At 39.9% G+C, this 23,154-nt stretch overlaps 1 protein-coding gene and 1 long non-coding RNA gene across 3 annotated transcripts in view; both read left to right on the forward strand.

The window, feature by feature from the left end:
* baz2a (bromodomain adjacent to zinc finger domain, 2A) overlaps positions 1-23,154 on the forward strand; it is a 43,006-nt gene that overhangs the window by 12,766 nt on the left and 7,086 nt on the right. Inside the window, exons 9-29 of one of the 2 annotated variants that reach the window (XM_082144957.1) lie at positions 250-357; positions 453-675; positions 913-974; positions 1,161-1,226; positions 1,337-1,711; positions 2,625-2,879; positions 3,743-3,957; positions 4,059-4,133; positions 6,482-6,653; positions 7,246-7,308; positions 8,036-8,180; positions 8,976-9,595; positions 9,691-9,913; positions 10,848-11,003; positions 11,092-11,252; positions 11,393-11,455; positions 14,674-14,960; positions 15,104-15,239; positions 15,448-15,594; positions 15,725-15,945; positions 18,412-18,664. In XM_082144957.1, the coding sequence (XP_082001083.1) occupies positions 250-357; positions 453-675; positions 913-974; positions 1,161-1,226; positions 1,337-1,711; positions 2,625-2,879; positions 3,743-3,957; positions 4,059-4,133; positions 6,482-6,653; positions 7,246-7,308; positions 8,036-8,180; positions 8,976-9,595; positions 9,691-9,913; positions 10,848-11,003; positions 11,092-11,252; positions 11,393-11,455; positions 14,674-14,960; positions 15,104-15,239; positions 15,448-15,594; positions 15,725-15,945; positions 18,412-18,559 (3,921 nt within the window). In that variant the 3' untranslated portion in view covers positions 18,560-18,664. Of the gene's footprint in view, positions 1-249; positions 358-452; positions 676-912; positions 975-1,160; positions 1,227-1,336; positions 1,712-2,624; positions 2,880-3,742; positions 3,958-4,058; positions 4,134-6,481; positions 6,654-7,245; positions 7,309-8,035; positions 8,181-8,975; positions 9,596-9,690; positions 9,914-10,847; positions 11,004-11,091; positions 11,253-11,392; positions 11,456-14,673; positions 14,961-15,103; positions 15,240-15,447; positions 15,595-15,724; positions 15,946-18,411; positions 18,665-23,154 lie in introns of those variants that run through there. The other variant, XM_082144958.1, reaches the window with a different exon arrangement.
* Positions 15,952-17,405, forward strand: LOC309480701. Its single transcript, XR_014199735.1, has 2 exons — positions 15,952-16,389; positions 16,587-17,405. It is a non-coding gene; the product is annotated as an uncharacterized lncRNA (long non-coding RNA).

A 23,154-nucleotide genomic window follows, 5' to 3' on the forward strand; every position in this document is an offset into this window, starting at 1 on the left:
TGAATTCACCAGATCATGAGCTGCTCGCATGTAAATGAACACAGTGCCACTTCACTCTGAAACACAGTGTATAGACTTGTTGAAGTAAATTGCAGCCTATGCGATTTGATAATCACACTAAGCCATATAGCGATTTTGGTTTTGTTTCAAATAACTCTGCAGCTCTTTCTGCAATACCACTGTAACTTTGATGAGTGGTAAAAAGGCTTTTCTTCATCCAGTTGCTTTGGTCTCTCCTACATTCTCCAGTTTCTGAAGAGGCATCAGGATGGTCTCGAGGGCGTTTCAAGAGAGCACTTCAGCTTCAGTCCACGCATGCCAGTGGGTGATTTCTATGAGGAGCGGGAAACACCTGAGGTGTGTGTTAAGATGTCTGCAGACTCGAGAGCTACATGCAATCCAAGACAGTTACACTGTTGCATGACATGCCGTTTCTCTTTAATCTTTTACAGGGTATGAAATGGTTCCCCCTTGCCAATGAGGAAGTGCCCTCCATGATCATGGCTATAACAGGGAGACGTGGTCGTCCTCCAAATCCAGACAAAGAGCCTCGTCCTCGTGGACGCCGAGCGAAAGGAGCCCAAGGTAGACGACCAGGCCGACCTCCCAAGGCCAAGATGGAGGATCTGCTCAGCAAAGTGGATGCCAGGCTCATGAAGAGACTGGAGGAAAAGGGTAAGTCTGAGTATTCTCAACTGGAAAACCTGTAAGCATGTAGGAATGAATGGAGGTGTGGGTGCAAGGTACAAACGATCAACGCTGTGCTCTGCAGCAAGACGCCTAACCTCAGGTTGCTTTAGGTGGATTGTCCGATAACATAAACTTGTTACAGAAGCACTCAACTTTTTACCGTTTTGTAGTTGCAGCCTGTTTGTCAACTATAATGAGCAGTTGATGATGATTGTTTTACAGTGGATCTCACTGAGGATGAAAAAGTAAAACTGGTCAAGATCAAGAAGAAAATGAAGAGAAAGGTGAGCTGAATTCACATTATTTACTAGAGCTGGGACAATATATCGATGCATCTCGATTCGTGGATCGATTCCAATTGTTTCCGAATGCATCGCAAATCGATTATTTATTGTAACAAGTTCACTTTGCACAATATATGTAACTTTTTTTCATCTGTTGAAACTGAGCATCTGATTTGTCTCATGCAGGCAAGAATGAAAAGAAAGGAGGATGCAAAGAATAAAAAGATCCGGCAGGAGAAACGGAAAGCAAAAGTAAGTGAAACGAACTCTAGTTAAAAATTTGACCACAAAATAATTTATTTTAGTAACTTGAAACCCTGGTGTTCAGAGCTCTGATTGTGTTTTCTGATGTGTTTGAGCAGTTGGAGAAAGCCAAAGAGCAAGAACAAGATGATGAAGGCCAGCCTCCATCATTGGAAAGCCCTCTGTCGGCCTCAGAGGGGCCCAAGAAGCCCGGGCGCAGGAGGAAGGTGGCGGTACCAGCGGCAGAGCCAGAGCCGTTGGATCCGGAGAAGGCCAGCCCCATCAAGAGAGTGGCCAGGGCCCGCGTCAAAGCCAAGGCTCTCGCCAAGGCCCAGGCCCAAGCTGAAGCAGAAGCGCAGGCTGCTCTGGCGGCGAAGAGGCAGGCGGAGAGGAGGGCACAGGCTCAGAGACGAATGGAGGAGAGGAAGAGGCAGCAGATGATCTTAGAGGAGATGAAGAAGCCTGCAGAGGACATGTGTCTCCCTGATCATACGGTGAGCTTGACATGCTGAGGGATTCACACATGCATGAGATTCCCCACCTGGCAAATTCACACAGTTGATAAAAACAAAATCTGCGCATTCGAATGCAAAAAACGCGTATTTAAATTTTTGGTGTGTCACGCTAGATATGATGATGATGATGATGACGTAACTGACCCAGTATACAGTGGATATACAGTGCGGCTGCGTTGTTAATTTGAAAAGTGTCAGAAAAAGGCTTCCTGCTGATGAAAACACTCTCAGTTGGTGGCAAAAATCGTGCAACGACATACTTGACCATACCTGGCACATCAGTCAGAGCTGAGAGGGTTTTCATCGGCTGAAAACATTGTCAACCAAAAGCGCTAAGCACTCGCTGCAGATCAGGATGAGCGTCTGGTGGTTTTGACGAACAATATGTAGATGTTTAGTGAGTGGTGAGTAGAAATGGTTTGTTTCTGAATGGCAGTTTGTTATTTTGTGTTCATGTAGTACATTAGTCTGTCTGCTGAAGTGTGTTTTCTCAGGTTACTGATCCACTTACACAGTTTTATGCACTATCGTAACCTAATTTTCCTTGCATGCACATTAAGGAAATTATATTTTATTAAAGAACAATTGTTTCAAAAGTTAATGCACTTTAAAAAGTGAATGTCATTTCATTTCAATAAAAGATGCAATGCTTGATTTGGTTTATATTTGCTTATTGCGCTCGCTTGCGCCCTCTTGTAGGCATAGGAGACAATACAGTACTTTTTTCCTCTAATTGCCTGTAGAATTCTTATATATTTCGAATTTTGCAAATATTTAAGAAAGAAATTCGAATTTAGCTTTTCAGCCATTTTGACAGCCCTGGTAGCCCACTTTATTGTTGAGTACATCTCTGAATGTTGGATAATTAAAGTGTGAGTGTCTTCATCTGTAGCTCCTCCCAGCGCTGTCACGGATACCAGGACTGGTGCTTTCCGGTGTGGCCTTCTCCAATTGTTTAAGGGTGGTCGAGTTCCTGCATGGTTACGGAAAGGTTCTGGGCCTCCAGGTGCCTAAGGATGTTCCCAGCCTGAGCACCCTGCAGGAAGGGCTCCTCGGCATTGGAAAGAGCCAGGGCGAGCTGCTGGATCTGCTCATTAAACTGGTGGACGCCGCTCTGCACGATCCTGGACTACCCTCGTATTACCAGGTTTGTCTTCTTTTGAGTGTGATATCAGTATATTAAATTTATCTTTCAAGTTGTAAATGTTTTGATAACGCATCCTTTTCATCAGAAGCGTAAATTGGGTAACTTTTAAATGTTTCATTATTTTAGTTAATGGAAAACAGGTTTAAAAGCAACACAAAACCACATCCACAACATTTATCTTCTGTATTTTTGTGTTTTTAAAAGAAGTCTGTTCTGCTCACCAAGCCTGCATTTATTTGATTTAAAAAACAATCAAACACAGTAATATTGTTAAATATGACAATTTAAAATAACTGTTAACAATAAATATTGTAAAATGTAATTTATTCCTGTGGTCAAATTCAGCATCATTACTCCAGTTTTCAGTGTCACATGATCATTCAGACATCATTCTAATTTGCGGATTTGTTTAATGTTACGAAAGCTTTCGATTCCAGATAAATGCTGTTCTTTTTAACTTTCTATTTATCAAAGAATCCGTAACTAAACGTGTAAATAACTGTTTTCAACATTGATGATAATGAGAAATGTTTCTTGAGCATTAAATCATCATATTAGAATGATTTCTGAAGGATCATGTGACACTGAAGACTGGAGTAATGATGCTGAAAATTCAGCTTTGATCACAGGAATAAATTACATCGAAAATTTCACAATATTACAGTTATTTTTTATTTATTATGAAATAAATGCAGGCTTGGTGAGCAGAAGACACTTCTTTTAAAAACATTAAAAATCTTACCGATCCAAAACGTTTGACTGATCGTGTATATATAATCACATATGTCATGTGGGTTTGGCTCTAAATTTGAGGCGTATCAGTGATTTAATGAAGGTTGGTTTGTTTCTCTGTCGTGTCTCAGTCTGTGAAGATCCTGGGAGAGAAGCTGGTGGATCTGGAGCTGAGCCACAACACTGTGTCTGAAGTGCTGCGGATCTTTCTGGAAGCCCATGGCTTTGAGTTGGAGGTGTGTAACAGTCTCCGTACGAAGAGCTTCCAGACCCTCAAAACCGATGTCAAAGCCTCCATACTGGCCTTCCTGGTGGAGGAACTCAATGGCAGCAACATAGTCACCAGGTCAGCAGGAATTCAAATCATGTCATCATCAAAATTTGGAAGTGTTTTTTCTTGATCTATATATTTAAACATTTTCATTTTCCAACTGTTCTGTTCTGCAGGGAGATTGATAACACGCTAGAGAATATGGCAACCTACAGGAAAAACAAGTGGATTATAGAAGGCAAACTACGCAAGTAAGATCCTTGCATCTTATCATCAAAACTTTTTGTGCAAATTTGGTCGCTGTGAAAGCGGTTTTCTGAAATCTGGTTCTTCACATTGTGAAAGCTAAGCGAACTAGGACTTAATGTATCATTTTCTTTTTTGGTCCGGATCAAGAGAACTGAACTACAAGTGTGAATGCCTAAAAATTGCTTCCTCGAAGTGACCATTGCATGTAGGGATGGGTATCGTTAAGGTTTTAACGGTATTACTACTCTTACCGATACTCCTTATCGATCCGGTACTTTAACGGTATTCTTATCGGTTCTTTTTGTTATATTAAAAAAGGGGAAAAAATTATTTAGAACATAATATTGCTTTATATTTTTAAATGTAAAATAAATATCTATAGCAAAAGAAAAAGCAATGCTTTAACAAAACAAATAAAACATGTATGTTATGCAGAAGGGTGCAGGCTTTTGTGTTTTATATAGACAGACAGGACGCCAAAAAAAAAGTACAAACATGGTCAAAAAAAAAGAAAAAGTATACAATAAAACAAATATACAAATTATATACCCAGTGCTTTAATTTCAGTAATGTCCACTGACATTACTGTTCAGGAGTAATATGGGTTAAAAAGACATCTAATAAAGTCAGATGTAAAATAACACTGCATAGTTTATCATTGATAGATTAAAGCTTATATAATTCAAGAGCTGTGACTGATTTTCTCTTTGCCTTTTGTTGTTTGATTCACATTAATGGAGCAATCGTCAGCATGATTATTAGACTGCTGCCTCTTTAAGACCAAATGCAGATCTAATCATTATTAAGCCTCATATTTTCTCCCAACTATTTACGCCGATTTAAGACATAAACTGTATTTAAGTGAATAAACTGTTTAAGTGAATCTCCAAGACGGCCATTTTGACATATTTGTGTATTTGATCGTTTAGATGCGCACACGAAGCCCAAAATATACGTTGCTTGTCTCGTTGCGGTGTGTTTCAGAGCGTGCGCCGCATTTTGGAACAGCGTCTATTGCGTCAATTTTGGTACTTTTAATAGCCTTTTATTATCAAACGCGTCCCGCAGTTTAGCAACAGTAGACTATAGACTACATTTTACAACAATCACCGATCGTGCAGATTCTGACGTTACGTTTGGGTTTTAGGGAGAAATGACAGCGCACCGCTCTGTGAAGGGAAGGAAGTTGCGCTGGAGGGAATGTGGCTTTAGTTTTTAATGGTTACACCTCAAATATCTTCTTTTTTATAATCATTGGAAGCCTAAATCTAAAATAAAATTAGTTTAATATCAAAGATCTAAAGTGTAACCTTTTGAATGTTCTGTTCTCATCGTCACTCATTAAGCAGGGCTGTTGTGTTGCGCGCGCCGTGGCTTTGCGTGAAAGATCGCTCTCTCTCTCTCTCTCTCTCACACACACACACACACACACACACTCTCTCTCTCTTTAGCAAAAATGCATCACAGACAAATGGTTCAATATTATTATATATAGAAGTGGCTGGCTGGATAATTTCTTAATAGCAATAATAAATAGCACGTGTACTTTCATAATTTATCCAGTACCGACAGCAGAACCGATAACGTCCGAGCTTAACGATCCAGCGGTCTTTCAAAATTCAGCACCGGGGCCGTTTAATACCGGGTTTCGGTACCCATCCCTAATTGCATGTGCCCTTTTGGAACACCGTTTGGAATTAGCTTATAAAGAAAATGCTAGTGTCTTCTCTTTCTGAATTGCTATGTAGCTACACGAATAAACATCTGGTGTTAGTACTTGTTGATGACACATGTTTCGACCAAGTATGAACGCAGTCTAATGGCTCTTTTCCACCGAGTGGTACAGTACGGTACGCAATTAATTAGTTTCGATTGTCAGAAGTTGTGAATGGTACTAAAATATCAAACCATACTGTACCACTTTTTTGGGACCCTTCCGTTGGGGTACCTAGCACAGTAGTGCGGTACCTAAAGGGTGGAGCTAGACTCACTGCAGAACGTTGATTGGCTGACAGAGAATCGTCACCTGCGCTACAAGGGGAATTAGTCACCTACCCACTACAAGGGGAATTACAACACGAGGTGCCATTTTTTTAATATACAGTTGAAACAATACCGTTGCAACCCAATGTCGGTGCGCAACAATGTACCAGTGTAAAACAAGATCTGCTGTAGGTCCCCCATTGTGTTTTACTGTGTCACTTTCTTTTTCCGTGCGAGAATGACGTCGATCGCTACTTTCCGGCATACAGGGGTTTACCGTCCTGAATCGTATCGCTCAGTGGAAACTAGCCACAAGACTCTTCTGTGGCTTCATCTTTCCTAAATGTGTGTGTGTGTGTCTGAGCAGACTGAAGGCTGCGCTGATGCGGAAGACGGGCCGCCCAGAGGAGGAGCTGTGCTTTGAGGAGCGTCGGCGCAGTTCTCGTGTCGGTTTGGCCGAGGAGGAGAGCATCGACGAGAACTGTGTGTTGGAGAGAGGGAGTCGCCGCAAAGCCAAAGAGGAACCCAAAAACACTGAGGTACTGATACCAGAGCTGTGCTTATGGAGGACAATCGCAATATTGTCTGTGATTTAATGATGGTTTAAATCATTTATTTAGTGCACTACATGTCAGATGGCAGTCAAAATATGTTTACCGTGGCTGGTTCGCTAAATTTGGTTGATTTATATAAGAGACGGTGTACTGACAACAGCTACTCTGAAGATGTGAAATGTTGTAATTAATCAGGAAATGCATCTATTAAACATTTCCTCAGTGACTGGTGTTAGTTAAGAGAAAAAGACTGTATCTTGACTTGCTCAGTGATTTTTCTAATGGCCCCCTAAACCTATTCAGCACTTCAGTACTTCCTAGAAGATCCTTCAACCTCAGATGTGATTGGAGTTGCAGAAATGAGCCACTTTCTGAGCTGTGCTTTTATTCATGTTCATCCATGATGTCATGGGTTTTGCTGAGGGTTTCCTCGTTGCATATTTGATTTGTTTACCTTTGGTTACCTTTGTTTACCATGACCAGCACCAGAGAAATGTGAAATATTAAACATCAGTGGTTACTTCAAGAACTAAAAAACTATTTTTTACTATGTTTTGTACATTTTTGTTCCTCACAGATTGAGAGCCCTAATACCTGCAGTGTAGCAGAGCTGGAGCGTCAGATCGATAAACTGACCAAGGTAAAGTATATAATCTCAGCTTCTGAAAATTACATTTTTGAGTTGTTTTAAAAATCATTGTATTCTGCACATGATCAATGTACACACCTTTTTATTGTATACAATTGTCCTGTAATTGTTTTAAAATTAAACTTAGAGCATGTATATTATTGTAAAGTTAGACCAATTGAAGGAAATTGTTATATTCACATAATAATCTATTAATATTAATAGAATTGACAGTTACTCCAGAAAGGCTTGGTTAAAGTGAGTGTATACAGGTTTAGATCTAGTGATTCCAGAAGTTTCAAATGTTGGTCATGAATTTAAAATGTTCACTATATGCACCGATACTAAAGTTATCAGCCGGTAACGTTAGTCTATAATTCAGAATGATATCTGCCGATATCAGTGCTGAGCCGATAAAAAATGAAGAATTAGTCTCTTCCAAATAATCCTGTAAACTATACAGGGAAACCTCTCATTTGGTACATTGCTGTATTATTAAAGGTTAAAATTAACAACAGAGCCCCAACCCATTATATTCAACTGCTATTGATTTTTAGATATAATAATTACACTCAAATAAAAACTGAAATCTTTGTATACAACTCAGTTGCACATAAGGCAGTTTTCATAAACACTTTTGAATCTTTCAAAATCCGACTCTTATTGAGTAGGTCAAAATAAATATGTATTTTTTAAAATAATTTTTTAAAAATATTAAAATCTGTTCTTCTGTGTTCAGCGCCAAGTGTTTTTCCGCAAGAAGCTTCTACAGTCGTCGCATTCCATGCGAGCCGTGTCTCTCGGGCAGGACCGGTACCGGCGCAGGTACTTGCTGCTGCCGTATATGGGATGTGTCCTCGTGGAGGGAGCCGAAGATATCTTGGGTGAGTGGAAACTCCCAGCATGCAGTTAGTCTGGTATCTCGCACACTTAGAGATCCCACAAACACACTTTGGGCCTTGTCCCAAACACCACACTTACGGTCCCCTAAGAGTCTATACTTGATGTAATGCCATATACTGTACATTCAGGTAATAGTCTGCTGTGAAGTCACAAAAAATCAATTTTTTTTTTGTTTATTACAAACCATATGCTGAACAAAACATTACAGACATTAAGTGCCATGCCATGTAAAACAAGGCACGTTTAATTTCTTCTTGGTTTTCTTGTTACTATGGCCATATGATTTCTTTTTTCTTTTTCTTTTTTTTTTTATATATATAAATTGTGACTCAGATTTAAAATGGGATTTAAAAAAAGAATAAAACCAGGTTTGCTGTGCTTGTAGGGCTGCACAATTTGGCCCAAATTTTGTGATTATTATCAATATGGATTATAATTAATAATAATAATTATTATTATTTGTATTATTAATGCATTCTTTTTTTATTAGTAGTAATAGTTATTGTCGGAATGGTTGTCAGTTTGGTTTTTAATAATAATTTCACATTCTGGTAAATTAGTAATTTTCTGAATGTTCATTTGTTGTTATTAATATTAATAATAATAATTTCATATTTTGGTTAATTAGTAATAATAATAATAAACTTTTAAAAGTAACCGTATAGAGAATAAAGTGAACATTTATTTTTTTATACAACAAATTTTAAGTATTAATTTCTTGTGCAGCCCTAATTGTTGCCCACATTAATGTCCAGTTATTACTTCCCTGTGTTCAGCTTCAGATGAAGTGACGGTCAGTGATGAGCCTGTGACTTATGTGAAGGTCATAACCCCAGTGAAAGCAGAGGTTAAAGCTGAGCCTCCCCTCTCTCCGGGTTTCGGCACCTGTTCTCCTCGAGCGTCCCAGCGTTCCCCCACAGAGGTGGATCCTCTCCCCGGCGAGGCCTCTCTGATGAGCAGCCCGAGAGGACGGGGACGCCCCCGCAAGATCAAGCCGGAAGTGGAGCTCCACCTTCGAGCCGCCAAGAGCCGGCGGCGACGGCGCTGTAGCAGCAGATCAGCGGGTGAAGATTCGGCCCTCAACTCCCCCGTGCAGGATCTCGCTCAGCCCTCTCTCGAGCCGCGGGACACCGAGGCGGACGGCAGCACGCCGATCGCAGCGTCTGGAGCCGGTCAGGGGGAGGATAACAGCCAACCGGAGGACAGTATGAGGGAGCAGGCAGAAAAACAAGGCCAGTGGTTCAACCTGTTGCCTAAGGAGCCGTGCGACGAGGCGTCTCTCGCGCAGCCGTGCGAGAACATCCCTGCACCCACTTCATCCCCCGCGAAAGACACTCCGGCACCCCTCGGCTGTGACCCGCTCGCTGCACCTCCACTGCAGCCGACCACGACACAGGTTCATACTTCAGTGATATCAGACAAAGTGAATGAATATCCTAATGCTGGAGGCTTCTCCTTCTGATGGCTTCTCCCTGTGTTCCTCATCCTCAGGTGCAGATGGAAGCTGCTCCTCTTCCGGCTCCTCAGGTGTGCTCCACTCCAGCTCCTGCTCCAGCTCCCCGGGCCGGCAGGAGGCGCAGGAGAGGCAGCGGGCCGTCCCGAGTGCACTCCCGATCCAGCACGGCCAAGAGGCGCGGCAGACCTCCCTCCAATCTCTTCCAGGAGGTCGAACTGAAGTACTTCACTCAACTGACGGTGAAGCCTATTCCGTTAGGTGAGTGTCGTGATGTTAACGGGTGAAAGACGGTTTTGCCCATCCTGCTTTTGTAGATTATAGGGGCTTTCGCACCTTTTCATAGTTCCTAGAACTATTGGCGGAACTTCCCAGATTTTGGCGTGTTCGCACCGCTGGAACTGGGAACGACTTTAGTTCTAGGAACTCAGAGTCTTCAGAGTCGGTCTAAACCAGCACTATAGGAACTACCAGTGACGTTAGTGACGCGGATTATAGCCTATATATGTACTCCAGAAATTAACTCTACAAACATGGAAAACAGTGATAGATGGGCATCTCTAATAACTTTTCATTACTGTCTACTTTCTATGTATAACAGTTCTATCTAATAACGTATTAGACAGGACTGTTAGACGGATCGTACAGTAATGAACACGGAGAATGCGAGCACTGTTTTAAGGCTCAGTCGTTCTCTGCGCCGTCAATATAAGTCACAACAACAAGTGCGGCTTACGTCACTTCAGAGTTCCAACTGGCGGTGCGAATGCAACCAGGAAAATGTTCCTAAGGGAACCATTAGTTCTCAGTGAACCACTCTGGTGGTTAGTTCCTAGAACTGCCTGGTGCGAAAGCCCCTTACGTAAGCGCTTTTCTAAGCCTTGCCAACTTATCCATCCAGTTTTCTCTGAAATAATAAACATGGGAATTGCCATTGGATGGATGCTCATAATATTTGAATATGTCATTAAGTCAACTTTATATAGAGGAGTTGATGAAAAGCTAATAATTAATTTTATCATAAATATGTAAAATTAAAACTTGCACTTTGAAACCCGTTGGCAAAAGTTTGCCTTTTCAGGCGCCCAAAATTTCATTGTCATGTAAATGAACGACCAAAACGCATAAGTTTTCCGTTTTTATTTGGAAACTGTGTCGTATAAACTGCTCTTAAATGTCTTTCTCTCTCCTACAGAGATGGTGAAGGGCTGGTGGTGGATCAAAGAACCGGAGGAGCTGACAGCCATACTGAGCGCCCTCCACCCACGAGGCATTCGAGAGAAGGTTCTCCACAAACACCTCACTAAACACTTGGAGTATCTGGCTGAGGTCTGCAGACGTCCCGTGACCGGTGAGGAGCAGGAGCATGCAGAGTGTGATTGCAGGCTTTGGTTGATGGCAGCATGTTTAGTGTATTCTTTTGCATTGTTCCTTCCCAGATCCCATTTTTCAGATGTCAGTGGAAGATGGCGATGCCCTGCTGGAAGTGCCTAAACAGGCGTGGAGTGAGCAGGAGAGAGCCCTGCGGTTAGACATCAGTGCTCTCCAGTGGGTGGAGGACCTGGAGCAGAGGGTAGTCGGTGCAGACCTTCAGCTCAAGGTAAAGGAAACACATTTCTTCCTTTATTGAAAGAATCACAGCACTGTAAGGTCTTGCTCCAATAGTGACCACAGGGTGGCGCTGTTTGTTTATAGTGTGTTCACGCTCGCTTTATCACTGTCTACTATCTCTATTTCCAGGTGCCTGTTCCCAACACGGAGAGTGAAACGGAGGCTTGTCAGGAGTCAAGTTCTCAATTTCAGGTAGAGTGAAAACCAGCAGCCCACGCACTCAAGTGCTCAGAGTCTGTTAATCCTAAGTAGAGGAAACTGCTCTGTAAACTACACTCTATTCAAAAGGTTGTTCAATACTCATTAAATGTAAATTGTCAGGGTTGTGCCTTATTTCTTTTCTTTTCTTATAAATTAAATAATAAAAAAATCAATTAATAAAATACATTTTATATACCTATTGTTTCATTTGTATTATGAAATTAATGAAATGTAATTCATTAAATAATTAAAAACAAATGTAATAAATATAAAAATAAATGAACAATAAATTTAATAAATAAATTTAATAAATTGTTTTATTTTAGTATTCATCTTATGAAATTAACGCAATAATAAAATCTATTTAATAATTATTAAATTAGTTTTTAATTATTTTAGTAAGCTTTTGTAAAGATATATTCACATTTTCTTTATTTCATTATTCATTATTACTATTATGAGACTAAGTATTTAAACTCTTGTAAAGCTATATCAACTAATATATTTCATTATTACAGTTATGAAATGAATTATACATATTAATATATACATTATCTCTTCTTTAGTGCTGCCTAACGGCGTGTGCGACTTCACGATGATATTGGTCCCGGTCTAGCACGGCGTGTAGAGTTTGTGCTGTTGTTAATTGTAGCCATGTTTTGATGTTACTGAGCCATGTCGTTTTTGGCCGTCCTGGTCGTTTTTTTCCTTCGATTTTTCCTTGCAGGATTTGCTTTAATAGCTGGTATTTGTGGTCGTTTCGGGCAATGTGGCCTAAGTAGTGACACTTCCTGCTAATGATGGTCTTCAGCAGTTGCCTGTCAGTGCCCATGTCTTGCAGAACTTGTGTATTGGTGGTTTTGGCTGTCCATGGGATTTTCAGCATTCTTCGATACAGCCACATTTCGAAAGCTTCGAGCCTTTTTGTTGCTGTTGTTGTCAGTGTCCACGTCTCTACTCCGTACAGCAAAATTGACCAGATGTAGCATTTCAGTGTGCGCAGTTTCAGTGATGTACTCAAGTTGCGGCCTGAGAGGAGTGTTTTCCATTTAATAAATGCTTGCCTTGCTTGTTCAATTCTGCTCTTGATTTCGACTTCATGGTTCAACTGATCGTCAATGATTACACCAAGGTATTTAAATCGGTGTACTTGTTCCAATTTTTCGCTGCCCAGCTTGATTGTTGTTTCGCTTGTAGTTCGGCTGACCTTCATAACCTTTGTTTTCTTTTTGTTAATTCGTAAGCCCCATATTTGACTCTCTGCGGCAACTTCATCCAAGATTTGTTGTAGGTCTTGTTCCGAATCGGCCAGCAGTGCAGTGTCGTCGGCATATCTGATGTTGTTGATGTACTGTCCATTGACTTTAATACCAATGTTTTTGTCTGCTAGTGTTCGATCAAAAATCTGCTCCGAGTAGATGTTGAAAAGGATCGGTGACAGTGGGCAGCCTTGTCGTACACCTTTTTGTATTGGTGTTGGGTCTGTCAGTTCGTTGTCATATCGGAGTTGGGCTGTTTGCTTCCAATAAAGAGCAATGATGAAGTTGGTGTCGTTTTTATCTAGTCCCAGTTGTTTTAATAGAGCTGCTAGTCGGTCGTGGTCTACTGAGTCAAAGGCTTTCTCGTAATCTATGAAGCAGATGGACACTTCTTTCTGATGTTCGTAGCATCGCTGTAGTAGTATCTGTAGACAGAAGATTGCTTCTCTCGTGCCTAGTCCTTTGCGGAAGCCAAACTGTGTGTTCTTCAATGCATTTTCGCATGTGGAGCGTATGCGCTGTTGGATCACCTTCAGGAAGACTTTCAGCACGTGGCTCATCAAGCTTATCAGTCTGTAGTCTTCGCATTTCCGGCTTGTTGCTTTCTTTGGTATGGCCACAAAGATGGATTGTAGCCAGTCAGATGGAATTTTGTTACCGTTGTATATTTGATTGTACCAGTCAGTCAGTTGACGTATGTTGTTGCTGTTTAATAGTTTGAGCAATTCGACATGGATTGTGTCGGGCCCGCACGCTTTGCCTGGCTTAGCTGTTTTGATTGCCTGTTCTACCTCTGATGTTAAAATGTGTAGAGTGTCTTTCGACGTCTGTTGGTCTTTTTCTGCAGGTGTTCTCACGGCGCCAAAGAGTTTGTGTATATAGTTTGTCCAGGTGTCCATTTTTTCTTGTTTATTTAGGATTGGTTGGTTGTTGTCCGCATACAAGGTTGCTGTTGGGGCTGGTCTGTAGATGTTACCAGCTTCTTTGAGCTTCTTGTGCAGATTAAAATTATCATGTTTTTTAATTAGTTCTTCAATCTCGGCGCATTGTTCTTCCATCCACTTTTCTTTTGCCTGTCGGATTGCTTCTCTGATCTTCTGTTGCATTTGTTTGTACTTCTCCGAGTTGTTGTTTTTGTACATTCTTCGTTTGCTCATTAGATCGAGAATATATTGTGTCATCCATCGTTGTTTCTTTTTCGGTGACTGGTGTCCCAGCATGACTTCTGTTGTTTCTGTGATGCATTGTTTGAACGAGCGCCAGTACTCCTGAACATCTGCTGTTTCTGTTGTTATTGAGCAGATGCTATCGTTGAGATGTTGCTGTACTTGTCTTTTATTGGTGCTGTTCTTCAGTTTCTCCAGGTCTGCTCGTCTCGTCTTTGTACATTGTATTGATCGCAATTTGAGTCTTATTGTAGCTGTTACTGGGTTGTGGTCTGACGATATATCAGCTCCAGGGTAGGTTTTTGCTGTAAGCACACTGGACTTAAACCTGATGTTAATTAGGATATAATCAATTTGATTCCTGACGATGTTGTTGTCGGAGTCTTGCGGCGAGGTCCATGTGTACAGTCGTCGAGGTGGCAATTGGAACCACGTGTTAGCAATACTGAAACATTATATACATTATATATGTGTGTATATATGTATGTGTGTGTGTATATGTATGTATGTATGTATGTATATATATATATATATACACACACACTATATATTATATATGTATATATGTGTATGTTTTAGAATTGAAAATATATTTGTAATTTTTTTTTTGGAAAAAAAAATATGCATGATTCATCTTATGTGGGATTCTAGTTTTTATCTATTATTTTTTTTACTTGGATTTCGACATCAAAAAAGCCTTTGAAGCTGTCATGGCATTAAGAAAAGCTATGCAAACAAATTTAAAATGAAAGTTTACCAGACGGGACATTTGTCCTCGTTTCAGATCTATACCCCTCCCGAGGCGGACTCCACGCGGGAGGACCTGCAGTATTATGAGCACGAGGTTGACCCCAAGGACGACTGGATGGTCAAGACTAAAAAGGAATGGTCTGACCTCCTGCGGGTTCCCAGCAACCCCCTGGACCTGGCCGTTCTCCGACTGACTAATCTTGAGCGTAACATTGAGCGGCGTTATTTGAAGGAGCCGCTGTGGAATCTGGCAGAGGTGGTCCGCTTGGCTCCTCTCACCCCTCCGCCCGGCGGGGAGGAGGTCCCGTTAGATGCTGTCAGGTGGGTCAGAGTTGAGGGTCATTAAAATATCACTTCATTATTATCCTATGTAATCATATTTTTCAGCCTTCATCAAAATGAATCATTGTTTCAAGTTATACAGTACTCTGGAGCATATCAAACATGTGTTTTTGTCTTTATAGCTTGGAAAGTGAGATCACACCCAGGATGAGGACGTGGCGGCAGGGCCTGGACCGCTGCCGCAGTGCGTCTCAACTCTCGCTCTGTCTACTACAGCTGGAGAAAGCCATCGCATGGGAGAGATCCATCATCAAAGTGGTGAGAGCACACTCATAAGCTCAGCTTCAGAGCCTCTATGATTATTATATGATATCATTTTTTTACATATACATACAGGGCTTGACATTAACACCCGCCAAATGCGGGTGTATTTCAGTAGTGCCGTGTAACAGTCACTCCTACTATTGAGAATAAAGTCTAACTATTTCGAGAATTGTCGAAAACTGATGTTTATGTGTGTCCACAGACGTGTCAGGTGTGCCGTAAGGGTGATGACGATGAGTACCTGCTCTTGTGTGACGGCTGTGATCGTGGGTGTCACATGTTCTGCCTGAGGCCAAAGGTCATGCAGGTGCCAGAAGGCGATTGGTTTTGTCCCACCTGTGTTGCCAAGGTATGTAAAATTCGAAATATCCAGCTGCTTTTTTTTTCATCCGATTCACGTAATCATCTTGAAAAATGTGCATGAGTTTTGTTTCGTATATTTTTGTCTTTAGCGATGTTTATGAAACTAAATTTTTCAGGAAAACGGAGACTCTCCGAGATCACAGCGTTTATCGCGTAAGAGGTCAAAGCCACGGAAACGGCGTCTTGGAGAAGATAGTTCAGATGAGGATGATGGGTACAAACGAGGCATGACCACACGACAAAAAGATACTCCTGCTTCCTCAAGTGGGACGAGCATCTCCCCTTCAAAGCGCAGGAGGATGACCACACGAAACCAGCCTGACCTCACCTACTGCGAGTGAGTCTTTCCACAGCTCTTCAGTCAACCAGGAGGGACACTTTAAAAACATGACAAATAAGTTTATATTTAAAGTGCCCCTAATATGCTTTTTCATATGTTACCTTTCATGTAGTGTATGATGTATTTGTTTGTTTGTAAATGTAAAAGGTCTGCAAAGTTTCAAAGGTCAAAGTGCACGATAAATGGAGTTATTGTCTCTCAAAAGAAAGAATCGATTCTGACCTTCTTGAAACAAGTCCTCAGTCACAACAGACTGGGTCATCTGACCAATCAGAGCAGAGTAGACCGATCACAACAGACTGGGTCATCTGACCAATCAGAGCAGAGTAGATCGATCAAAACAGACTGGGTCTTCTGACCAATCAGAGCAGAGTAGACCGATCACAACAGACTGGGTCATCTGACCAATCAGAGCAGAGTAGACCGATCACAACAGACTGGGTCATCTGACCAATCAGAGCAGAGTAGATCGATCAAAACAGACTGGGTCATCTGACCAATCAGAGTAGACCGATCACAACAGACTGGGTCATCTGACCAATCAGAGCAGAGTAGACCGATCACAACAGACTGGGCCATCTGACCAATCAGAGCAGAGTAGACCATCACAACAGACTGGGTCATCTGACCAATCCGAGCAGAGTAGACCAATCACAACAGACTGGGTCATCTGACCAATCAGACCAGAGTTGGCCAATCACAACAGACTGAGCCATCTGACCAATCAGAGCAGAGTTGGCCAATCACAACAGACTGAGCCATCTGACCAATCAGAGCAGAATAGGAAGGTTTTATAGAGACTGAATCCTTTATCGAACTGTTTCAGACTCTGAGTGTTTTTGATCTTGGATGCATGTAAACATTGTTGGAGACCTTCACAACAAAACTAGGAACCTTTAAAATAGCATAATAGGGGCACTTTAAAATTATTTAATACATAATACAATTTTGTTAAATGTAACATTGAAATAATACATCTAATTTTACGTTCTCATAAATACTCATTGAATTTAAATAACCATTGGCCAGTTACTTTTATTAATTATTTTGTTGTTTGAATTGAAATAGTTTTTCAACTGTCCAGTTTAACCCTCTGATGGTTTACGGGGTCTTTTTGACCCCAAATGACTTTTGCTCAAATTAAAAAAAATGTTCCCTTTGTCCAAATGGTATGAAACCTTCTACGGCTCTTCACACTTTCTAGATCTACAAAAAAAAAATTTAATTGGAATGATATCTGTTTTTATGTTAGCGTGACAAAAATTGTGACACTCGTGGTCTTCGGGGTCTCTGGAGACCCCGCAATCAAAATAGACAAAATTCATCATCAAAATCAGAAACAACGCAGAACACATCGACAGAAATGGCACAAATAAAGTGGCACACTTCCACCAATGCAAAAAACATCCACAATGCTAAATTATTTTGCTCACAACCCGCGTACACACACACACACACACACACACACACACACATATAGAGGAATACATTTTTGAGACTATAAAAACTGTTCTCTTATCATTTGTCAAATAAAATCATCCAAAATGCAGTACCACCAAAAAAATTAATTGGTGACACTGACACATTGAAAATGTGCACACTCACACACACACGCACACACACACACACACACACACACACACACACACACACATGCACACACACACACAGGAACATTTGTAGGGCTATAATTTGTCAAAATTATGGGGGGGGGGGGGGGTGGGGGTTCAGTACAAAAAAATGCTAAACTTTGACAAAAATATTTTATTTTTGTTATAATTGTGATTTTATAATATTTAGATATGAATCCAACTGAATCCAACTTGTGAAAAGATATCTTTCAGGTAGTCAAAAAGCAAATAGCATATAGTGGAGCTCTATGGCCATCTAGTGGTTAAAGTGATTTTTTTTTTTTTTTTTTTAACTGCATTTTCCAAAAATGTTACATTAAACCATTTAAAATGATCCATGTTATCCCCATGAATGAAAGTTAGAAATCTGGGTCTTTTATAAAGTGAATTTTACATCAAATGCTGTTTTTTTGTAAAAAGCTTATTTAAATAAATATTTATTTATTTATTTATTTATAGAAATTTAAAAGATATCATAAATTCTCCAAAAACTGCACAAATGTTGAGTAAAAACATTAACAAACAGAATAAAATTACATTTGTAAAAAAAAAAAACTATTATCTTGTTACAAAATTAAATGTTATTGTCTGGGGTCTCTGGAGACCCCAAAAAACACGAGTGTAGACATAAATAAAGACCATCAGAATTGGCAAATGGATAAAGAAAAAACGCTTTTTGAGTGTGCCACTTAAAATGTTACTTTCATTTACTTTCAATGTAATAAACATTGTAAATGTCTATATTCATCTTAGTGCATCTCTGACCTGATTTTCTACATGTAATAATGAACGGGTGATGTGGAATAATGACGAGCTGTTTGATGTGCTGTAGGATCATTCTGATGGAAATGGAGGCTCACTCAGACGCCTGGCCTTTCCTGGAGCCGGTCAACCCCCGCCAGGTGCCTGGCTACCGACGCATCATCAAAAACCCCATGGACTTCCTCACCATGAGGGAAAGACTTCTACAGGGAGGGTAAGAGGGAATCTACCAATCACAACATTACAGCAGTGGTGGAACGCATCACAAAATTCACGGTTCAGATCATTTACGTTTTTTGAGCAACGGATCGGATCAGAAAAAAAAAAAAGGGGGGTGGTGTAACTTTGCTTTTCATTTATTACTTAAAGCAAACTTGAAGTTCTTCCATACTACATCAAAAACTACTAGCCGAACTGATCAAATTCACACATTATTAAAAATAAGTGAACAGTCAGTAATAAAATAAGAACAACTACACAAATTACAAGCAGAGATGAATACTGACAGAGTTACAGAGTCTAACAGTAGTATTCAGGTACAGAATTTAATAATTAAGCCTAAATGTAAAATAACACTTTGTTCACTGCAGAAATTAAAGGACAATTCCGGTATTTAACACTTTGAGTCTATTTTGTAGTTTGTTTTGGATGAACAAGTGGTGGACAAAGAAATTTTGACAATGGTTCCTGGCTCAACTTTTTGACTATTTTAGACTCGCCTTTGACCGCTTTAGAATGGGAGTCTATGGCCATGCACAAACATGCCCTTAAAACAACCCTTAACGTTCGTTTTCAAAACTGTTCAACTCGCATATCTTTGAGTATGGTATCTTACGGTATCTTTATCAACTGTTCACTTATGACATTAACAAGAGAATACTTGCAGAGACGGGTATTTATACATATGTTTATGTGTCAGTTCAAGGGCAAGGAAACACGAAAGAGGAATCAATTCGGTATTCGAACGCTGTCTGAAACGCCTTTCTTTCTTTCTTTCTTTCTCTCTTTCTTTCTTTCTTTCTTTCTTTCTTTCTCTCTTTCTTTCTCTTTCTTTCTTTCTTTCTTTCTTTCTTTCTTTCTTTCTCTCTTTCTCTCTTTCTCTCTTTCTTTCTTTCTTTCTCTTTCTTTCTTTCTTTCTTTCTTTCTTTTTCTTTCTTTCTTTCTTTCTCTTTCTTTCTTTCTTTCTTTCTTTCTTTCTTTCTTTCTTTCTTTCTTTCTCTTCTTTCTTTCTTTCTTTCTTTCTTTCTTTCTTTCTCTCTTTCTTTCTTTCTTTCTTTCTTTCTTTCTTTCTTTCTTTCTTTCTTTCTTTCTTTCTTTCTTTCTTTCTTTCTTTCTTTCTTTCTCTTTCTTTCTTTCTTTCTTTCTTTCTTTCTTTTTCTTTCTTTCTTTCTTTCTTTCTTTCTTTCTTTCTTTCTTTCTTTCTTCTTTCTCTTTCTTTCTTTCTTTCTTTCTTTCTTTCTTCTTTCTTTCTCTTTCTTTCTTTCTTTCTTCTTTCTTTGTTTCTCTCTCTTTCTCTCTCTCTTTCTCTTCTTTCTCTCTTTCTTTCTCTCTTTCTTTCTTTCTTTCTTTCTTTCTTTCTTTCTTTCTTTCTTTCTTCTTCTCTTTCTTTCTTTCTTTCTTTCTTTCTTTCTTCTCTCCCTTTCTTTCTTTCTTTCTTTCTTTGTTTCTCTCTCTTTCTCTCTCTCTTTCTTTCTTTCTCTCTTTCTTTCTCTCTTTCTTTCTTTCTTTCTCTCTTTCTTTCTTTCTTTCTTTCTTTCTTTCTTTCTTTCTCTCTCTCTCTCTCTCTCTCTCTCTCTCTCTCTCTCTCTCTCTCTCTCTCTCTCACACTCACTCAGTGGGTGAGTCCCGACTTTCGCCTCTTCTGCATTTACAATTGTTTGAATGTGTAAATTGGCAAGACGAAACCCGTCCAAATTATAAACTTTCAATCTATGATGGTTAAATTTAGCAGTTAAGCCGCAAATCGCGTGCGTGCCGAACCGTGGGGCCTGATCCGTACGTATCAACTGCGAATCCGTTCCACCCCTATACAGCAGTGTTGAATCGTGAGGGGCCATTTTGGCCATTTTTGACCGTTTTGGCCAAACGGTCACAAATTGACCATTTGTTTAATTGAATTTATTTATTAGGGGTTCAAGTGTGCAGTGCTGAAACCCTAGAAACCGTTAGTCGTAGAGACTTGAAACTTTGATGGCTGGTAGTACTCACACCGCCTACAACGTCACCAAGGCCCGCCCTGATCAGCCTGACGGGGGCGCTAAAGCGGTCAAAAGTACAAAATGGCTCATAATTCCTAAACCGTTAGGCGTAGGTTCAAATTAGGGCTGCATCTAACGATTATTTTTGTTGTCGATTAATCTATCGATTATTTCTTCGGTTAGTCGACTAATCTAACGATTATTTTTCCGGTTAATCTAATGATTGTTTTTGGGATTAGCTGATTTATCCATTGGCAAACTTTCCAATAAATAAGTACAACAATATATCAGCTGTATTTTGAAGAGGGTAGTGCATCTGTATATTATTTTAACATGAAATCTATGAATGATGACAAAAACATTTTTTATTTCAGAACGGGTAAGTGTCATTTTATTATGAAATATGCGAACAGGAAGCATTTTAAACTATTTTTAACTAATGGTACTATTTCATAAAATGTAAGATACACAGGCCTATTTAGGAAATGTTTTTACTATAGTCTGTTATTAATTACCGTAGTGGGAGTATGATTTACTCAATTAACTTGTCCGAAAATGCACTTTTGTTTATCAGCAAAAAGGTTCACATACACTAGATTGCAGCCTAGGCTACTGTTAAATATAATGTTAGTCGTTTGTTTTTAAAGTCTACATTAGACATCTGCGCGGGATGGATTTCTCCCTTAATAATTCCTAAAAAGCTGACATCTCAGTTCATCGCGATCTCACAAATCTCTGTTATTATAAATGAAACTGGCTGCACAGTGAATCTTTCATAATATCTACACTTTGTTTGCTATAATCAGATGATTTGCCAGTATGCAGAATTCAGCACTGAACAAAGTCCATTTTGAGCGGTGAGGGGATTCTATCTTAAATGCATCTGATTGGCGTTCAAGAAATCAACACATATGTCTGTGATTGGCTACATTGTTCAACGCTGCAAACATGTTATAAATAGATAGAGACTGTGGCCTGTAAATCGTTTCTATTTTGTTTTAGTTGTTCTTGTTGCTTTTGTGCAACAGATGAATGACAATTTATTAGTTTTTAGATGTTCAATTTATAGATAATTCTATTTTGCGGGAGTCCCGCAAATCGTTTTATTCTCCCGCAACCAGCACACACACGAGTGCATTACCGCCCACGCCCGCACTCGGCCATCAGATCTATATTCCCGCGCCGCACTCGGCCATCAGATCGTGGGTCCCGCGGGAGTGCATACACAACTTTTAAAAACTGGCAAATGCACTGAAAGCTGCATTAACAGATTTAAGTTTAAGTTATAAATTAAAGTCCATTTTATCGTCGCCGAATGGGGAATAGTTTGCATAGTGACAAAGCACCTTTCTGTTCGGCCGTAGTTTAAAGTATTCCCATACTTTGGATGATCGTGGTCTGTCATTTTCACCATGAGAGGGAGCAGAAGCCGCCATTACTCGATATTTAAACGTAAATAATTAATGTGACGCGTCGACGCATTTCATGCGTGTCGACGTATTTTCATAGTCGACGTAATCGATGACGTCGACGCGTCGTTACGGCCCTAGTTCAAATGTCTTATATCGGCTCAAGGCGGACAAAATGCATGCCTGGAAATTTTCGGGTATTTTAGATTTTTTTTTTTAAACTTAATTTTGCGATCTAGTCCTAGGTTTTTGGCCCGATTCTCTGGAGTTTGAATATCAATAGTTACCAAAAAAAGTTGAAATTTCAGTTCACAGTCCCTAAGGGCCGCCACAACGTTCCCAGTGGGAGGAGCCACTTTTACTAACAGATAAACAGGTAAAACAAATAACTCATGAATGGAATGAGATAGTTTCACCAAACTCAGCACACATGTAAGAGCTCATGCTGTGGTCGTGTGATAAAGGACACTATAACAGGAAATTGGTGGCGTTATAACAGTAAAAAAAACATGAAAATGGCTATAACTACTTCACCGTTAGTCCGATTGACTTGAAAATTGGCATGCAGTGTCGAGGTGCCATGATTGTCTATGCATACATTGACATACCTCAAAAAAAGTTTCCGCCATCGGCCAATGAAATTTGAGCACCTATGAGACGAGGTTAATCGGAGGCTGATCGAAACGAAATTCGCTGGCCTGTTTGACTCCTCATTCTGAGCATCTTTGCCTCTAGGACCGACGCCGTCCATAGAATCATTCCTTACATATTGGGAGATTATTTAAAAAAACAACTTTGGCGAACTAGTCCTAGGTTTTTGGATGAACCTCGATTAAAATCACTGCGACACAATTCTCGGGACTCTCTAGGTCAATAGTTACTTTGTCCTTTGGATAGCTATAGCAGAGTAATTTAAAGTTTCATTTAAAAAGTCTTACCCAAAAGCCTAAATGAAAACTCAAAACTTCATGAAAATAAGTGAGAACATGCAACGTGATTTTTAAACAAGCATGCAAACTTTTATAAAGATCAGACCATGGGTGGGGCTATAACTGTTAAAAAACTTTAAATCCGTATCTTTCCTATGGTAAACTGCCTATATTGGCTGTAAATGAACATTTCTATGATTGAGATGGTAACAGGCTTGCTAAATAAAACATATCTTTTTACGCATGTGCTTAAAGGCATTAAACAGCTTGAACCCCG

This window comes from Leuciscus leuciscus, assembly GCF_965113295.1.
Source record: "Leuciscus leuciscus genome assembly, chromosome: 18".
Taxonomy (NCBI): Eukaryota; Metazoa; Chordata; class Actinopteri; order Cypriniformes; family Leuciscidae; genus Leuciscus; species Leuciscus leuciscus.